Source organism: Phaenicophaeus curvirostris, chromosome 1 (assembly GCF_032191515.1).
Source record: "Phaenicophaeus curvirostris isolate KB17595 chromosome 1, BPBGC_Pcur_1.0, whole genome shotgun sequence".
Lineage (NCBI taxonomy): Eukaryota > Metazoa > Chordata > Aves > Cuculiformes > Cuculidae > Phaenicophaeus > Phaenicophaeus curvirostris.
Window position 1 is genome coordinate 12,569,157 of NC_091392.1, and position 19,899 is coordinate 12,589,055.

The following is a 19,899-nucleotide window of genomic DNA, read 5'->3' on the forward strand; positions in this document are numbered from 1 at the left end:
TCTTTTCTAGTCCTACACAGGTTGGACAGACATCGTAAATTAAATATGATATTGGACTGGTTTTGCATACCCATTAGGGTTTATACATTGAATAACTCGGCCAGCACACCAATTCTTTTTTCTTTTTTCTTTTTTTTTATTACATTGCTGATTTTTACACTAACATCTATTTACCAGCGTTTCCTCTCTACAAATATCAAGAGTAAATGAGTATGTTTTTAAAATGCTGCTGACATTGGAGACCAGCCAACCCACAACTTTTTTCAAGCTTTTCATGTCTTTCAAGAGCATCTGAAATTCAGATAAAAAATTATGGTAGATTTATGTCAATCACAATTCACAGTAATTATTTACATGGAACAAAAATCTTCACCATCTTCAGCAAAGGAGACCAGATTAATGTTTGGTTTTAGCAGGAAAGTGGAGTACACCCAGTAAGACTGTAGCATTATTACTGACACTCTTCATCCTTGTTTTAATTTCAATATAGATGAGATTTAATGAAAAAAATAAATCCATCTCACTATTTACAGCATCATCCCAAATACCAGGTTTATCATTTTAAAATTCACATGGCACTTGTGCAATTTGACTTGTACAGAAAAATGAATTAATAATCTCCAGGGATATATTTTCTCTACATACTTTTAAGAAACAATAGCATGTACACCTAAGAATGGGAATTACTTAGGAATTCAAATTAGTACTGTTCAGAAGTGTAGTAGAGAGCTGACAATCACATCTTCACCTATAAGAACTCACTATCATTCAGTGGTAACCTGTTCTGGCACCTTTACATTTAAAGGAAATTCCCTGTTGTCCAGGAATCAGAAAGTGGAATTTCCCAATGCTTTTTACCATCCTTACTCTGCAGCAATGATCAGATCACAGCTTGGCCAATATCATGCTCAAATTCATGGGGGAGTCAGCTGGTTTTATATCTTAGCAAAGTGAATTGTTTGGGGTTATTTTAAGCTTCTAGGCCAAGGGATCAGTTATGAAAGTTTTTCTATACACAAAAAGAAGAATCAAAATGTCCTAATTATAAAAAAGACAATTAAGTTACTAGCAGGCAAATCTAAAGTTCTTATTCTGATATAAATGTGCAGAAAGGAAAGGGAGAATAGGCAACATTGTCATTCTTGCACAGGTTGCACATATTATTCCATCAGAAATACTGACTTTAAGCTGAAACTCTCCTTTCAGGGAAATTGGCAGGAGATGGGACATTCAGGTGTATTAAGTTGACTGGAAAGAAAAGCAAACAGTGCAAAAGACTGTACTAATTTAGTCTTGGCTTTACTCCTGCATCTGCAGACCTATTCATTTCTTCTTATTTGGCACAAACTGCAAGGTGCTAATCTATCTTCCAAAGAGAAAAAAAAAGGGGATGTCCAATTTCTATGATGCAGTTATATTAACCAACAGTTTGCAGTATATTACAAGGCAAAGGAATATCATTCTTCTGTAAATGTAGGTAATTTTCTTTGTATGATCAACTGAAAATCTTCTTCAGCAAGGAAAGGCAAAATTTAGTTCATCTGATCATCTTTTGTTAGGAAGAAAGTACCAGAATCATAGAAAAGCATACACTTCAAGAAATATCAGATGAAATGTAATAACTTATATGAGTTAAATTACTTGATCAATGTACATTCAGAAATATTGAAATTGCTGCCACGTAATGGTAAGGACTTTCAGTAAATCTACCACATATATGCTCCTGTAGTAAAAATGCATAGTAGTGAATAACTTCCTTGTCTTTAAGAAACAGTGGAAAAGGGGTTTCAGCAGCAGCAAGACTTCATAGCTTACTTGTGATTAAAGACCAACTGCAGATACGGAGATAAACTGAGATGTAATGCAAAACAAGTTTACCAAAACTTGTTGTGTCAGACTAAGCTAGTAACTGATTTTTTGCACCAAACAAGCAATGCATGTTTAAACAATCTACAATTCAAGTAGACATTTTACAAAATGCCAGTTATAACTGAAGTGCTTCCATGTTAGCCTGGAGAAGACAGTGCTTAGCACAAAATGTAGCAGGAACGGCTAGAAAGCAGATAAGCAATTCTGCTAAAAGAACAGTTTCTGGACTGGAAGGGTAACATCAGCGGAAAGCCTTGCATTAAGTCTTCTGTGTTATTTTTATTAATTACCTAAACCCAAAAACTAAGAGTGGAAATCAGGTCCACATTCAGATACGTAACTTCATGTATCTATAATGTAGCTGTCTCCAGACCAGTAGAGAGCTGGTCAGTGCAGCCAATGGAGTTGTGTCACAGCAATCATGAAAGCTGAAACAACTAACAATAGCAGTGGAGGAAACACTCTTGAGTGTGCTGGTCAGTCAGAAGCAGTATGATATTACTGTGAAAAACTAAGTAAAATCATGGGGTGAAATCCATCAGTGAAAATTCTGAATGAGGCAGGTTACCTAGTGAAAAAGGCCACAAACGAGCTGAGGTACCAGTGTTGTTTTCACACATCTTTATGGGTATGTTCTGTGTGTTATTTACTTGCAGAGGCTTGCAATAACAGGGAGCTGGACTAGATAACCCAAGGATTCTTTCTAGTTCCATGTTTTGTTCGCTTGGGGGGACAGAAAAGAGCATTATTTTTCAAAAGCGGTTTTCAGTAACCTGGTAAGAGTTGGCAGAAAATGAGCTCTGTAGAATTCCAGTTCTTTGGGAAGGAAGGATCTTCTGAGCAAGCGTGATGGTGTAGTCAGTTTATCCAAAGGCTTCCAGTGTGTTTTACAGCACATAATCTTTTTAGCCTATCCTTTTTCATGGTCAGTCCAGATCACCTATTCAGTTGCAAAAGGGTAGAAAAACAGCCTCTTAAAAATAAAAATAATACCTCTTATTTTGGCGTCTGGTGCCAACATTGGTTTGGATCAGTTTTGTCAATGTATGTGTTTGAAGGAAGTTTTCATTTCAGTGTGCTAGAGTATGTATTCTTCACATCCTGATATTTTTGTACCTTCTTAATGTCTTCTGAACTGTGCATATTCATTCATGTGTGTGCAAATAAAGGTAGTGCTTGGTTTGTGACAGACTGCTGGAAACAGTGCCTTTGACTGTTGGACCTGGGCTATAAATGGTAATCCTACTGTGTCTACCTACAATGCCCTCTCGCTATTTCTGAGCTTCATCCTTGTTACTTGTTATTTTCACAGAAAATCAGGTAAAGATAAAATATTGCTTTTATTTTAAAATTCCTTTGCCTCTCACAACTTTGAAACAACATTTGCATTAAATTAACATACCATGCACGTGTAAACTTAATTTTTTCTTCTATTCACTGTTGAGACACTTATCAATTACAATTTAAAAAGTCAGTACAATGCTTGAATCTGCTTGGGATTGTCTTCCAAATATATGAGAAGCAAATTGTTTGGGAAAGGTAATACTTTAATTTTTCTAAGTGAAATATTTGTGATGCAGTTTCACTCATACCAATATACATTGCTGAAATGGTGCACTTTCTAGTCCAAGAGAAGGGGGAAACTCCACAAGCATTAAAGCACAAAAGCATCACTGTGGTGCTGTCTAGAGGATTTTTATTGCACGGTGGTAGTATAGACACACTGCCTGTACTTATGTGTCTGTCCTTGAAAGACCTGACTGGAATTGAATCAGCCTTAATTCCACACTAAAGCTGATCAACTCTACAGTTTGTGAGGTGTCCACTGATGGTTCTGGGAGGTGTCTGTAAATCAGAGTTGCTGAAATACTGTGCTTCAGCCATCTGTTGTCCCTTTCCTCCTGAGGAAAGAAGGCACAACTGGAGACATCATGAACAGTTTACTGAAATCTTGTTTCTTTTTGTCATTTGGCATAGGCAATAAGTTGACATTGGCCAAACGCTTTCACAGTTTATAGGCCAGAGTGCAATCTATATGAAAGACCATACTTTTTTAATCACTGTTCTGCTTTGGGCAATGAGACTAGAGCATCTCTAAACATTCAGACAAAGCAACAGTCCAAATACACAACTTCTTAGTCCTCTAACTGCTTACTGTTTCGCTTCATATGATTTGAAATATTATTGAAAATTTCCCTCTTGTATTTTGAGGGCATTGAGACCCAAAACAATGAACTCTTTCTCACAAAGCTGAAGTCACTTATATAAGAAACTGACATTAAAAGTCACTGCATTCCTGAGCTGATATATTCCAAAGCAGAATATATGTTTACAGACACATTATGCAGGCATATGGAACCACAATTTTATGATTCATAAAACTGTTGAGACTTCAATTGAGTAGCATTAAGGAGTTCAAGGTAATTATGTTATCTTTCAATCTAAACCAGAAGAGTCAGAGGCTTATAGTGACACCTTTCATCAAAACTCTTTATTGAGGGTATTACCTGCAAGTGGAGTACTTAAAAGCTACATTACATATAAAGACATACTGGTATATATCTGTATGTGGAACTAAAATGACCTGTAATAATTACTCATCTTTTCTAACTTAGACTGATTATTTTTCTATGTATCTGTATCTCCTGTTTCAGTTTATTCTTTTTAGGTTTTAATGAACTGAAAGGAAACTATGAATTAAATGCCAGAGGTGGATGAACAGCAGTATATTATGGAGTCAGTTGTAGGAAGAAGGCATCTTTATAACCTCTATTTTGAACAGGCATTCCAGTACTCTTGTCTTGTGAATGTGTTCTAGCTTGGTTTAGTATATTCTGCTGAACATAATCATCCTTCAAGATTCCTACATTTTCAAGTTTCCCTTTTGTCTGTGTACAACACATTGTGTCCCATTTGTTTCCACCAGCTCTAACCAGGATACCATTAGTCATGAGCAATGAACATAAGGTGGGAGGGAAGATGTCTTTTCTCAAGACAAAGCCAAAATGTTTTGCTTAGTGGGATTTCCCTTTAAACCAGGTCCCGATTACAAGGAGCTGGATGTTCATCTTCGGAGAATGGAGTCTGGATTTGGCTTCAGAATCCTGGGAGGAGATGAGCCTGGACAGCCTGTGAGTTATTTCTTCTAGACTTTCCTTTTTATAACTCTAAAATCAGTGTAAAGGTCAGAAAAATTTTACTACAAAGCTGAACCCAAATGGACACCATGTCAAAGCTATAAATGAAATGGTTTTCTTGTTCATCCATCGAAAAAGACAGGACTCTCAGGCTGTCTGCATCTAAAAGATGTCACAGTAAATTAAGTTAGAATCAAAAGAAATTAAGTTAGACACAGTATATCTATCACTCAGGCCTTTACTGTGGAGTGTGACCTGGCATCTTTTAATTCTGGACTTCCAAAACCAAGGTTAAGCAGAAGATTTAAAAAATCAGATTATGTAAGACTCTGTGTAACTGTGTTCAACATAGGCAGACTTTATATATGCATAAGGTTAAAAGATACTGTTGACAATGCAGTTTATTTCCAGAAACACAGAAGGCCCCAGCAGGGAAGAGTAGTTCATGATCCAGGTTAGATGATAATGTCACGTGATGCATCAGGCATAATAATTGTAGCTTTATACCATTAGGAGGGAGACATCCCCATAACCAAATAACAGGTAACAAAACCAACGTAGATTCATTGCAGGTGTAACAAAATACAAAATAAAGCATATACACAATTTTTAAAAGAAATGGATACATATCTTGGTAAATTAATGATATGTATAAATACTATAATTTTGAGAAAGCATACAGAACTAGGACTCCTTCAGAATAACTTTGATGATGTAACAATGGTTTGTCAGTGAGGACTAATCCCAAGTCAATAATGATAACTTTTTATTATCTCAACCTTATGCATAAGTTCAGTTCTGTGTTACCACTTTTCTGAGCTAATGTATAACTAGTTGACAGATTTATATATTCCATATTCAAATTCATGCAGAATAACATAGTTGTCACTCAAGCATTAACATTAACCAACACATGGCTCTGAGAAACAAAGAAGCTCCTCTATTTTAAAATTGTCAATGTCTGTCCAAGTACTGATAAATATTAATAGTTTACTGATGTCTCCGGTAAAAATAAACAAATGCACTATATTCTAAAAAAGGTGCTTCAAGTACCGATTGAAATCATAGAATCATAGAATCATAGAATAACCAGGTTGGAAGAGACCCACCGGATCATCGAGTCCAACCATTCCTATCAAACACTAAACCATTCCCCTTAGCACCTCGTCCACCCGTCCCTTAAACACCTCCAGGAAAGGGGACTCAACCACCTCCCTAGGCAGCCTGTTCCAGTGCCCAATGACCCTTTCTGTGAAAAATTTTTTCCTAATGTCCAGCTTAAATCTCCCCTGGCGGAGCTAGAGGCCATTCCCTCTTGTCCTGTCCCCTGCCACTTGGGAGGAGAGGCCAGCACCCTCCTCTCTACTACGTCCTTTCAGGTAGTTATAGAGAGCAATGAGGTCTCCCCTCAGCCTCCTCTTCTCCAGGCTAAACAACCCCAGCTGTCTCAGCTGTTCCTCATAAGACTTGTTCTCCAGCCCCTTCACCAGCTTTGTTGCTCTTCTCTGGACTCTCTCCAGAGCCTCAACATCCTTCTTGTGGTGAGGGGCCCAGAACTGAACACAGGATTCAAGGAGCGGTCTCACCAGTGCCGAGTACAGAGGGAGAATAACCTCCCTGGACCTGCTGGTCACACCGTTTCTGATCCAAGCCAAGATGCCATTGGCCTTCTTGGCCACCTGGGCACACTGCTGGCTCATATTCAGTCGGCTGTCAACCAACACCCCCAGGTCCCTCTCCTCCAGGCAGCTTTCTAGACAGACTTCTCATAGTCTGTAGCACTGCACAGGGTTGTTGTGCCCCAAGTGCAGGACCCAGCACTTGGCCTTGTTAAACCTCATGCCGTTGGACTCAGCCCAGCGGTCCACCCTGTTCAGATCCCTTTGCAGAGCCTCCCTGCCCTCCAGCAGATCGACACTTCCACCCAGCTTAGTGTCATCTGCAAACTTGCTAAGGGTGCACTCAATGCCTTCATCCAGGTCATTGATAAAGACATTGAACAGGGCTGGACCCAGCACTGAGCCCTGGGGAACCTCAATTGTCACTGGCCTCCAGCTGGATTTCACACCATTTCCCACCACTCTCTGGGCCCAGCCATCCAACCAGTTTTCCACCCAGGAGAGTGTGCGCCTGTCCAGGCCAGAGGCTGACAGCTTCTCAAGCAGAACGCTGTGAGAAACTGTGTCAAAGGCTTTACTGAAGTCCAGGAAGATACATCCACAGCCTTTCCCTCATCCAGGAGCCAAGTCGCTTTGTCATAGAAGGTGATCAGGTTAGTTTGGCAAGACCTGCCTTTGGTGAACCCGTGTTGACTGGGCCTGATCACCCAGTTCTCTTGCATGTGCTTCATGATAGCACTCAAGATCACCTGCTCCATGACTTTTCCCATCACTGAGGTCAGACTGACAGGCCTGTAGTTCCCTGGATCCTCCTTGCGACCCTTCTTGTAGATGGGATGCAGAGACTTTTTTAGAACAGGTGTTTTGGAATGGATTTTCAAAACTAAATAAAGTATAGCTGTACAGAAGGACTTCAACACTGTTTCATCATCTACTGTTGCAATGTGCCTGAAGCCCCTTTGACATCTAACTTTCTTCGATGGAGCACATCCCATTGCACATAAAATGAGGCCACTGAGCCATCATCTGCATATTCTCCAATGAAGCATTTTTCCTGTTATTCTGGAAGGCCCAGACAATTTGGGTTCTGGAAGCTTGCTTGCTAGGTGAAACCAAAACAGAAATCTGTTAGGAGTTAGAGGAAATGTCCCATGTTATCATTTCACTCGCCAAAGAATTGGCAAAATTTGGAAATCTCCCTCTACCTGCTTCAGACTGTAATGTCTACTGGCATTTACAATCTCCTAGGAAAGTGTCCCTGTCTAGAAGACTGCTGAGTGTTCCAGGAAAGCCTCTTCGTCTCTGCTTTAGTGCTTTTTCATTACAAATGGATAATTAAGTAGTCACAGACTGTGTGTCTGACTGGCTCTGCAGTTTGGAGGTTTACAACATTCTCATGGGGAAAAGTACAACTCAAACGCCACATTTAAAAAATGATTGTTTATATAAAATGGAATTATTTCAACCTAAAGGTGTATGAGAAAACTAATCTAGAATATCTAACATTCTTACAGTTTAGAACACATACTGGAGTTGCAGGATACCTGAATTTATGTCTCTGCTCAACAATCCAGTAGAGTGGGAATTTGGAAAAGAGACCTTTGCCTCCAGGCTACATGTGTTGTGCAATGAACTGTTTCAGAGGAAGCAGTTCAGAAGGGCTGACCTTTACCCTTTACTGTCCAAATTCAGAGTCATGGCTGGATAGCAAGTGCAGAGATAAGCACTTTGCTGCTTTTGGAAAGTAGGACTAAAAATGCTGCATTCTGTGAACCACCTTCTAAGACACTTTACTGTCCTGCTAAACAATTGCTCTCAGCCTACACTTAGCCTCAAGGCCATTATCTCTATTTCAGGGCTTGTAAATACAATAGCATTTTTCCTCAGACTTATCAATCTTAGACTTTATGTCTCCCCACAAACCATGTCTCAAAGTCCTCGGGAATGAATAAGAGGCTCAGGATCCTACATGGCAAAACAGCATCTCCTTAGAGCTAGGTGCTGCAGTGCTGAACTTCTCAATTCTTGCTCCCTTTTTATTGCCCATCTACTTGTTTTCACTGCTTAGAGTCATCACTATTAAAGACAACAGATGTACTCTATATTTTTTAGTTTCCATCTCTTTTGTAGTCCAAATACAAAACTTCTTAACTCTGTTTTCGCTCCTCCACTATTTGCCTGCATCCCCATGGACAGCCCACCTGCAGCTTCCCATTCCTTTCACCTCCAGAATACGAGAGGTAGTTTCTGCCTGTCCTCCAAACCCCTGCATTTCCTATGAAACAAGAACTGAGATACTTTGAAACGTTTTTTTCGGTTCTCCTGCTGTGCAGTCAAATAACACAGAACAAAAGGAAGCTTTCATTGCTTTTTGTCATTGTGGTTTGATTTCTAAAAAGGCAAATGGATTCTTAGGCATAAGGCAATAAGTTTTTCAAAGAATTGGAATCCACATGGATTTTTTTTTTTTTTTTAGATTTATAATACTGACACTGTAGAGGGACTGTAGCTTAGTTTCCTTCTAGTTATATCAGCTGCCTGGCACCTTAGAAGGAGAAAGTGCTGCTTTTCATATTTGTAAGCATAAAGATGCTTTCCAAAGGAAAGACTTAATTTTATTGAGAAATTACAAATATCAAGACTTTAGGTTGTACAAGTTCCAATCAACTCTGAAATCTCATGAGACTGTACTGAAACAGGTATTTATCATATCTCCAAGTAACTTGAGGAGTTAATCTGACTCTATTACAATGAATTATAATATCACTGAAAGGTTGCAGATATACGTAAATCGGAACTTTACTGAAGTTGCAAATTGCTCTTCCAAAATGTATTTTGGATACATTTGTGCTGCTCAAACTCAGAATTACACAAATATGTACGAACATTACACTGAAAGTCTCATCTTCAAGACAGATTTATGGGTTCTTCTCAAAATGCCTGCAAGATGCATGTCTATATTCTTTTTATGCTCAGTGCCAAGAAACAGACATTGTTAAGACATAACAGATGTCCATAGTGCAGAACATTATGATAATGCAGACCACACCTTAAGAGTTCCTATTTTTAGCAATGCTTAGAGAGAGTTCAGATGGTTATCTTGGATTTAAACATTATAGACACTTAAAATTAGGTGAGATGAATCACCTATATGAATCTCTTATTTATTTTACTTAAGTAATGAGCCTGGGAAACTGCAGCTTTCTATTCAGAGAAATTTTTAAAAAAAGTAAAATTATTACCAAGAATTCCAAAGAAAGCCAGTAACAAAACAGAGACTAAAATGTATAAATTAATAGATACAGGCTTCAAGATTATGCCCTTTCACAGTCTTCCTAACTCCAGCATTTTTCATGTTTATTCTCAAGCAATGGGTGAAACTTTCCCTTTTCTCTACAATACACACTTTATTGCCTGCATGTCCTCATCTTTTTCTTCACATGTTCAAAGCAATCTCATGCCACTATGAAATTGCATTACAGAGGTAATACAATCGTGATAAATATCTTTCCAATTTGTGTTTTGCTTCTAGAATTTATAACTGTTATGGAAATTTCTTGGACGTGAAACGAGGAAAGATACTAGATAAGAAACAAGTTCAAACACAAAAAAAACCTAAAAAGAAGGAAAACAAAGTTATTCTTGCTATTAAATATACCAAATAACAGATATGTTGGCCATCACCTCAACAAACGCACCTGTTTGAAGTGTCTAAAGTAGGACTGTGCTGCATATCTTATGAGTCAGTTCCACCACTAAGTAGCATAATCATGATCCACTGTGAATATGTGAAATATCATCAATAATTACTTAATTAGTCAAAACTAGAATGAGTTTTTGCACTTTGCAGTAGATACTGATGACCTAGCATGCTGTGAGCATCATTTGTGTTTCTCCAAAGGTTAAAGAGCAGCCAATTATATAGAAATTGCAAATGCTCAATAAAACCGAAGAAGGAAGATAGTCCCTATAATCTTCCAAGCCGCAGAGGGTTACCACCTGCTTCTTCCTGAGATAACTAGAAAGAATTTTACTCATATGAGATGCCCAAATGAAAAGATTTTGAGGATATTTGGTGTATATCTACCTTAAGGTAGCTTTGGACAGTTTTTGTCCTGTCAAGTAAAGGAGCATAAAAACATAATTTGTAGTTGAATTTTGCACAAAGAATTTTCCAAAGCTTTGAGGTATATTCTTTCACTGTTTGAAGAACAAAATGGAGAATCTGAAAGAGTTCAGCCTCACACTGCTCAACAGGTTCCCAGGAACACCAGGAAGCAGAAAAATGCCGCATCATCTTCTCTCTTTGCTAAGTTTTGAAAGAAAAAGGGAGCCAAAGGGAGGCTAGAAACTGAGGAAAATTCTCCAGGCTCCACAAGGGGTTTCATTTAAACATTCTGCTGTGATACTTCCAACTCTGTAGCTAAGACCACAAAAAAACACAAGACCATCTGTGCGACTACCACATCTAGCCTTTGCAGTTCATCATGAAAAGCAATACTTGATAGCTTTTATCTTTTATTATTTAAAGCAGATTGTCACACGGCATGTCATATCCATCATTCTGTGCTCAGTCTCACACAGAACAAGATGAAGGAAAATTTGGAATGTGGTCTGCAAATGCTTTAATATTCTTTCAAACAAAGCAGGTTTTGTTTGAATCTATCTCAACCATTCTACCAGTTATTCCACAGGGAAAATATATACGTCTTCTTCTAATAAATTATGTGAATTTATGTGCATATAAAATGGAGAAAGTCATTAAAAGGTTTTGAACAGATTTTTTACTAGTTTATATGGCCCATACAAATTACATTTAAATGTCGATTTGGGAAAACAACATCTGCCCAGAGTAAGCTGACATTTTTCCTGTTTTTCCACTTTACTAATCAACCACTATCTGATCAGTTATTCACTATGAGTAACAATATTTAATACAGCACTTCTTTCACTTAAAGAGTCCCAGAGAAAATTCAGTGTAGTGGGATCACTTCTACTACCGACCTCAAGTGTATTACTCCAGTTGCTAACATCACACAGCAGTGAGGGACCTTAGATAAGAAATATGCAGACTAACTAATTTTAAGCCAAAAGGATCTTTATATGGAGATAATCTTTTTAGGTCTTCTGTATGATGTAGTCTATATAAACTCTATATAAACAGGCCCTATAGACAGATTTTCTTGATTTGAAGATATCAGATAAACCATCCTTAGGTCAGATTTCTCAGGTGTATCACTCCTATGCAGGTAGAAAACATCTTACCTTCTTACCAAAAGCAAGAAAGCATCTTCAATCATACCCACAGAGGCGGAATAAAGCTTTTGGAGCACACACATCTCTTCACTTGCATTGCATTGCTAACTTAATTTCAACAGGAAAGGAAAATCATTGCAGTAAATTGGAGATTGTGTCTTTGTGTGCATTCAGTGTATATATGATGGAATTTTGTTTCTTTACTGCCTAGATTCTCATTGGAGCAGTTATTGCGATGGGCTCAGCAGATCGAGATGGTCGTCTCCATCCTGGGGATGAGCTGGTGTATGTAGACGGGATTCCAGTGGCCGGCAAAACCCACCGATATGTAATTGATCTTATGCATAATGCTGCTCGAAATGGGCAAGTGAACCTTACTGTGAGGAGAAAAGTGCTGCCCACGGGTGAGTGAAGGCTGGGAAAGTTGAAAGGAAAAACAGATCTTAATGCTCGCAGCACAAACAGGTGCTGTTTTAAAAAAGAAAATTAAAATGGAAGTTAATGTTTGTGTCATTGAAAGAAAGAGTAGTTGCAAATATGTGTCCCTCATTTCTGTGACAAAAACACTACTGCTGAGTGTTGTTTCCTTCAAAAGTGGAAACAATATTGGCAATTCCGGGGCAGTGATCATGAGTGTGCTGGATTTGTTCCATACTGTCTTGGTCTGTGCTGTCTCCTTCTGTGCTCTTCAGGGACAAAACGTTCGCCTAAGCTAAAGCTATTAAAGCTGATCCTGTCAATAAGCAACTGGAGAAAGGCTCAAAGACTGTTAACTGTTCAGGGAAGGAACTCATTTCACTCTTGTGTGTGTTAAAAGCCCATTTCTGGTCTCACTGATGTCACTTGGAGTTTTTCCCCTCAACCGCAACACAGACAGGCTGAAAACCTTCTGCATGGCACAAGCAGCTCCCAGGAACAGGGCCTAATCCTCCCTTCAAACAGACACTTTCAGAAAATAAACCTAAAACAATATGAAGAATCTGAAGTAAATTAAACCTTTAGACTAGGTCAGTCTCAATTGTTGAAGAACACTGGAAGCTGGAAAAAAAAGTATGGCAGCATCTATTAAAGCTTTAAAGGGAGAATTTACTGCCGTTACATTGCCACCTTTGCTTACTCAAGGTAAGAAATTTATTTAAGAAGTTTTAAAGCGTTTGTGGTGAGTACACTTCACTGAGGCACCAGAAATGAGCAAAACCACGTTCGCAGCCTGTCCTGTCTTCTTCCTTCCCATGCCCTAGATCCACTGTCGTTGCCTGCGCCTTTCCCCTTCGCTCCCTTGCCAAAAAGCCGCCCTCCCACTCACCTTCATCTTCACAGTCCCCCTCCCACTGCGGCACCGCAGCTCCCTGCCAGCCGCGCTCTCGCGGGACTGACTTTCTTCTGTTACTGACTCCAGAGCCCTCCAGCCAGAAAGGTCCCCCTCCGCCCGGCACGACGCCCCCTCGCAGCTCCCCCAGCACTAGGAAAATGGCCAATAACCAAGGTAATCCGCTGAGCGCTTGTGATTAGCACCTTTCCCAGGTCAGTCGGCTGTACGAACTGCAGGCAAAATTAGCAAGAGGGTTAGCACAGAGTGGATGCCAGCCTTTACTGCTGCTCGTTAAATATTAAATAAAAGTGTCTATTAGACACTCTGGTCTCTTGGCACAGAAAATGAAGCAAGCTGGTAAAACACCTGGAGTTATTCTTGGGCCTTGAGACCACCACACTGGGGAGTATAATGTGTAACTCATTTATATTTAAGAGTTTCAGGAGCTGAAGAGGATTTTAATTTAGTGTGTTACAACGTAAGCTTTGTGGAAAAAAAATTAAGTTACTGATGCTGGGCATGACTGAAAAGTGCAATACTAAACGTGCAAGACATTGATTTAATGATAATTTCTCACTAACGTGAATGTATACAACAGAGGGATCTGGGGCTTTCCTTACCTGCCTTAAAGCTGATGTACTCATCTTAGCCCTCTTCTGGAATGACTGTTTTGCACACACTTTTTTCCAGATCTGGAACAGAAAATCACTATTCACAAGCTCTGAAAAATAATTTGATTAGGAAAACGTGATATTCAGGACAACATGGATTAAAATGCCTTTTTTTTCACAGCCAGAAGCAAAATGTAATTTTTCTGATGAATATCTATTGCACAGCTGACAACTGCATAGCCATTTAAACTCTTCCTCCTTTATATTTCTTTTCCTATATTTAATGGCACTCAGTTGCATTCATTTATGGCCAAGCCAGCTCTTGGTCATTCTGCTGGGTAATTCAATTTCCTTTCTGTTGCAGCCATACTGACATAAACAGTATTCAGTTTTCTGAAACATGACAGCAAGAAAATGAGATCTTTTTTGTCACTGACTACAGCATTTAGTTGCAGATTTGGTTCAATAACTCTTGGAGATTTTCATTTCCAATGCAGGAGTGTAATAATTGTTTGTTTTTCTTCCTCTTTATTTTCTCTAATCACTTTATTTCATAGTTGCAGAAGGACTGCAAAAGGACACACCTGACTGAGAAAATAACAGCTTGTCCTTGGATGATGTTTATTTTATTAATAAATACACGTTGAAGGTCTAATTTGCAAGCTTTCTTCCTAGAATGTATGTTTGTGTGTGTAAACTCTTCACATGTTCAGTAGAGTGACTCTCCCACTCTCCTCACTCCGAACAGAACACATTTTACTTGCATTCATCTGAAAGTTCTATATTGCAACTGTCAATAGAAACTGATTTACGTAAACAACTTAGATCTGCAAGGAATATAAATCCTTTTTCCCATCTGGAAGTGTAACTTTACTGTTTTCAGTTGACAAAATGCTTGTACTAAAAAACTGTGTAATCCCACAAGATTTAATTTCTTCCTGCTTCTTGTTACTACAAAGCAGTAATGTAGTGTGGATGGAGTCCATTCTCACTTCTGCCCTTCACAACTCACCATACAAAAGCACCTTCAAAACCTATAAAGGAGTACTGCTTCTGTCATGACACCCACAGAAAAAGCTATTTGTATTAGTTTTCATTGTATAACTGCTCTGTTCCATGAACATCTTCTGAGCATGCTAATCAACTTGTAAGAAGAATATTATACAGCTAATCCTAATTACTCTATGTTAGCTGCCTGCTTAAATTATTTTAATCCAAACACAAAGTAATTTTATATTGGATTAGACAGTTACATTTTCCTCTTGATGACAGATCAACCAGCAGACAAGGGAATAGTGCTTGCTAATGCTTTTGCAATCCAGATAGCCACTGTTTCTTGCTTTCCTTTCCTGTCTTGTATATAGCTTAGTAGTGAGTTTTCATGCTTGCTTTATCTGATTGCCACTGAAAGTTTTGCATAATTGTGTAGATTCCTGTCTCTCTGCATCAATTACAGCTCCTAGTTTAATACTTGCGGTAGTCTGGGCTAGAGACAGTCAACTGTATTCATGTTGCATTAGCAAATGTAGTGTAAGTCACAGAGTCATTGAGCAAGTCAGACTGTAATACTGGTGTGATTTATGTTGTAGGAGAACCGTGCCCAGAGAATGGCAGAAGCCCAGGCTCGGTGTCTACACACCACAGTTCTCCAAGAAGTGACTATACTACTTACGCTAACAGTAATCACGCTGTCTCTAGTAGTAATGCTACACCCCCCGAGGGCTTCGCTTCTCAGAACCTGCAAACCAGTGACGTTGTGATCCACCGCAAGGAGAATGAAGGCTTTGGCTTTGTTATCATCAGTTCCCTGAACAGGCCCGAATCTGGGTCCACAATAAGTAAGTCAATAACATTTTTCCACTAATATTTCTCCAAGTGCACTCTAAATAAAAAATAATTAAAACCTGACATCTGCTGATTAATAGCTGCAGAGATTAAAACTGAAGGGATTCTCAGGATTGCTTCCAGGGACACCATTCATTTGTTTGTTGTGTCTTGGGCAAAACCTAAGGTTATTCTGGCCTCCAAGGCTCTGTGCTTCACACACTCATTTGGCGGTCAGAGTACAACAGGATTCACTCACAAAGTACATTTTCTCTGTTCCTGTATGCCAAAGAGCAAACTCTACAACAGCAGTGTCCAGTTAGGGCAGGTAGAAAATCAGAAAATTAGTTAGAAAGAGGTGCAGGGAGGTTGATTTTTTTTTTAGCTGTATGGACTGTACCTAGCACTGAAGTTATGACTGAATAAAGGAAGATAGTGAATATTGTGGCAGGATCTACCCTTAATGGTTATAGATCACTTTATGTCCAGAAAACTAATGTTTACTGAGGCTCAAGTTATTGCTTTATTATAGGCATCTGGTGCCATTTGAGATGTCCTGGGTAGATCCAGGGAAAGGTCAGGCAGCTGTAATATAGGACCCACAGCTACTCAGACCCTTTGGTAGTGGCAGCTGCAGGCCCAGAGTCCTCCTTGGCTGTTTCAAATGGCATTTAATAAACTGAAAGCTGAGACCCTTGGAAGGAGGAAGCATAAGAGGCTTTATGTCAAGAGACATCCACATCTCCCATCAAATGTGAATGCTAACTGCTCCTGAAAAAACAAGACAAGTGAGAACATTTGTCATTTTGCAAGTTACAACCTTGTGCAGTCCTGTCTCTGACTTCTAAACGTGATTTGAAGGAAATGTTCTTTTGCCCAAAACTGCTTCCTGAGGAAATAAAATAAAATTTTCAACTTTCAGAGCCAAATTTCACTCTTTTAAATTCATAACAGAAAAGCAACTAAGAGTACTGGGAAAGCCATATCTCACAATAGCAAATGATCTCAGAAAACTTCTTTGTAGCATATTATGATCATGCAATTATTAAAAGAGTTGCTTTCCATATTACCTCAGCTGAATTTTAAAATTCCATGATTGCCAGAATTAATTTTGTAACAAAGCCATGGATAATGAACCTCTTGGGACACTGAGTTTTCATTTTATTAAATATAATAGGCAATTGGAAGTTTGTTGGAGAAGATCAGACAAGGTAAAAAATAATCCGTAGAGGACACTGAGACGCATACATTTTAATCAGTTAAGTCAGTCATTAATTTTTCAAGAAAATTATTTCACTGACAAGATTTGTGGTTTGGGGAGATGGAGGAGAAACAGGGAGAGGAAGAGGAGAAAATGCCTAAGCAACCAGAAGTTCTGTGACTGGAGTATTCTGCTTGGAATAACAGACCCAGGTTCAAGATGCTGCTTTGCCTCCTACCCTCCATCGTGTTCTTGTGGTACTTTTCTTTCTACCAAAGCAACTACATAGGTAGCCACTGTTGAACCTCAATTGAAGACCTCCTACAGTAAAGGAAAATGACAGTCTGCTGTGAAAGTGACAAGTACGTTTACTCAAATAATAACTGCTTTGAATTTCAATGACCCCAAACAGCACCCAAATCCTAACTTTAGAAAAACAGCAATGAACCAAAAACATTACTTTTACTGTTGACAGTGACAGAACAGAGAAGCAAATACTCTTTCTATGTGAACTCCATTCCAAAACTGTATAAGGAATAAGCTAATAATTATATAATCTGTCATCAGTAACAAAAACAGCCTAAAAATCATTGGCTATTTGTAGTTTAAGGGAGGTACACTTTCTTTACTTAATATTTATTTGGATGAAGTAATTTGGGCTGTATTATCAGGAGTACACCCAGTAGAATGAAGTAATATTGTTATTCCCTCTTACCCAACATTTTTTGGGACCCATATAGAATACAGCATCCAGGGATCCTTCAATAAAAGAAAGACATGAAAAAGTTCAGCAACAGCTGTTGAGACCTTCTGCGGTCCCTACTAGCTTGAACTAAAGTCCTTTGATTAACGTGCACTATCAGGGGTAGAAAGTGTATGGGAAAGTATATATATATGTATACAGGATAGGATATTCAGGAAAGGATATACAATATGTAATGTCCAAAATATAACTTACATCTGTATAGAAATATGGGTCTGCATGGCACCATGTCAAGTACCTTGGTAGTCACTCACTTCTCACAGCAGTAGTATATTAATTTGGTGAAATGTTTTATTGTAGGTTGAGTGTTTCTGGTTTCAGAGCCAGTGCATTTGTTGCCAGCTTGTGTATCCCCTCATAGCAAATAATGATGTTGTGCATACATACTCTGAACATGCATAATTAAATGTTAGTGTAGTAACTGCAAGGCAAGGTTTAAAGACTCAAAATGGACAAAATAGGTCAGAAAAGGAAATATCTTGTAGCACCAAACACTACTAAGCATAACCTAAGAATTTGTGTCACTGGGAGCATCCTTAGGGCAAAGTGAAGATGAGTTCTGTTGATTATTTTGATAACTCTTTTCCACTCTGCTTTCTTGTAAAAGCAAAAGACTTGAGAACTTGAAAGTCTATCATCATTGCTTTTACACAAGAAGGCAATTAATGATGTACTGAAAGTATTTTCCTTGTTACTGAAATCACTCTTATAAACTGTGCTTACAATTCAACAAATTACAACACCTCTTGCCCAGTAAAGGAGCATGAACTTTGTGTCACTGGGCACTTATGCTTCAAGCATTGTTAAAGTTGAAGTAGTTATTCAAATAGAGTAGCTGGTAGCCTCAGAGCTGCAGGTTCATGGGTTTTCTTCTTTGCACTTGGCCACAAAAGCTCGCTCTGTGGGTGTTTGCCAAGGAAGTTAAAACCAGCTCTGTCTGTGAAGCTGTAGGAGCACTCCATGAAGTCAGAGGAGCAGTGCCCCAGCTGTATCTCATATCCCTTTTCCACCCTCTTTGATGGGATGTAACCTGTGCTGTTCCCACGTAGCCTATTAGGAGCACATCACGATCCCTCTGACCTAGGAAAGAGCAACAAAAGGCCTGGGAGTTCCTAGAATTGAGGACAGTCTTGTTCCAAGGCTTAAGGTCTTGGTCAACTTTTCTCTCAACATGCTTTGCAAAGGATTCATCATCACTGTTAATTTATAGACCTGCCTTTGCCTTGCAGAAATCTTCAAAACATTAGGAGCATCTTTCACTTTCTGAGTGAGGGCAGACTGCAGCCACAATTAGGGAATAGACTATTTTTTCACATTTTGTGTCAGTCAACAGTGTAGTAGCTGTCATTTTAAAAAATTGCCATTAAGTACTTAGGAGTCAGCCTTTAGATATGGATGCAATTTTGACTCCCTGATAACTTGCTTAATATCCAATTCTTGAGGCACATTTCTTTTCCTGTATTCTATAATCATAGAAATTTCATCTCCCCTTTGTCAAAGCATTGCTTGGAATTTTCTCTAATCCACCATAGGAGATTAACTTGCACCAAACTACAGTTCCGATGTGGGAGAGATCAGGAGTGGAAAACGGGTGACAAGGACCAAATGAAGAGATTTCACAGGGCAAAGTAGAAACATAGACAAGGTCAGCCACGCTTCAAAATTATATCAGCAAAGATGAAGCATATAAATAAAGAACCGTGTTTGAGTGGACCTCCATGAGCAAATAATTTTGGATAGTGGGGAACCCAGAGGATATTAAAGTACTAAAAGATTTTAAAAAAAAAAGAAAAATCACCTGGCCAGGCTCCTCACCTGTTCCTAATGAAAGGATCAACTTCCTCTGCCAACAAAACATGTTATCATGCTTTCCTCCAGATCCTGTCCCACTATTAAAGGGTGCTTTGCCTCTCATCCCTTTTCCAGGCAGACCACCTAAATTTGATCTTATTCTGCGCTTTCTTTTGCTATGCAGGTTACACTTAGTTTATCAAAATTCTGTCATCTCCAGTAGTATTTCTTTGGAGGACTCAGTGTCATATTCCCAGCTGAATGCTTGGAAGCCACAAATTCTCAATTTTCACTCAGCATGGGGTGTATCTGGACTGTTTTAACCTTGTATCTCTGTGGAGACCTTCCCAGGCAACTGACTTGGTCCCTCGAATTACAAACATCATCTATGTTCCCTGCTTCAGTGGCAGAATTAAGCAGTTAAATGGAACAAATTACAGCCTGTTTCTGAGGTCCTTTCCTGAGGAATATATTCACACTTCACCTGGTGAAATTACTTGCAGTGCATGTGGTTCT

General features: G+C 38.9%; 2 protein-coding genes across 17 annotated transcripts in view; both read left to right on the top strand.

Annotated features, from left to right (window-relative positions):
* Nucleotides 1–19,899, top strand: part of MAGI2 (membrane associated guanylate kinase, WW and PDZ domain containing 2) — a 741,259-nt gene that overhangs the window by 661,867 nt on the left and 59,493 nt on the right. For 10 of the 16 annotated variants that reach the window (XM_069878960.1, XM_069877803.1, XM_069877971.1 and 7 more), the window contains 4 exons: nt 4,909–5,000; nt 12,093–12,285; nt 13,281–13,367; nt 15,394–15,642. In XM_069878960.1, the coding sequence (XP_069735061.1) occupies nt 4,909–5,000; nt 12,093–12,285; nt 13,281–13,367; nt 15,394–15,642 (621 nt within the window). The remainder of the gene's footprint in view (nt 1–4,908; nt 5,001–12,092; nt 12,286–13,280; nt 13,368–15,393; nt 15,643–19,899) is intronic. The other 6 variants (XM_069878147.1, XM_069878229.1, XM_069879041.1 and 3 more) reach the window with 1 other exon arrangement.
* TMEM60 (transmembrane protein 60) overlaps nt 1–19,899 on the top strand; it is a 322,734-nt gene that overhangs the window by 138,744 nt on the left and 164,091 nt on the right. The gene's annotated exons all lie outside the window — the stretch shown is intronic.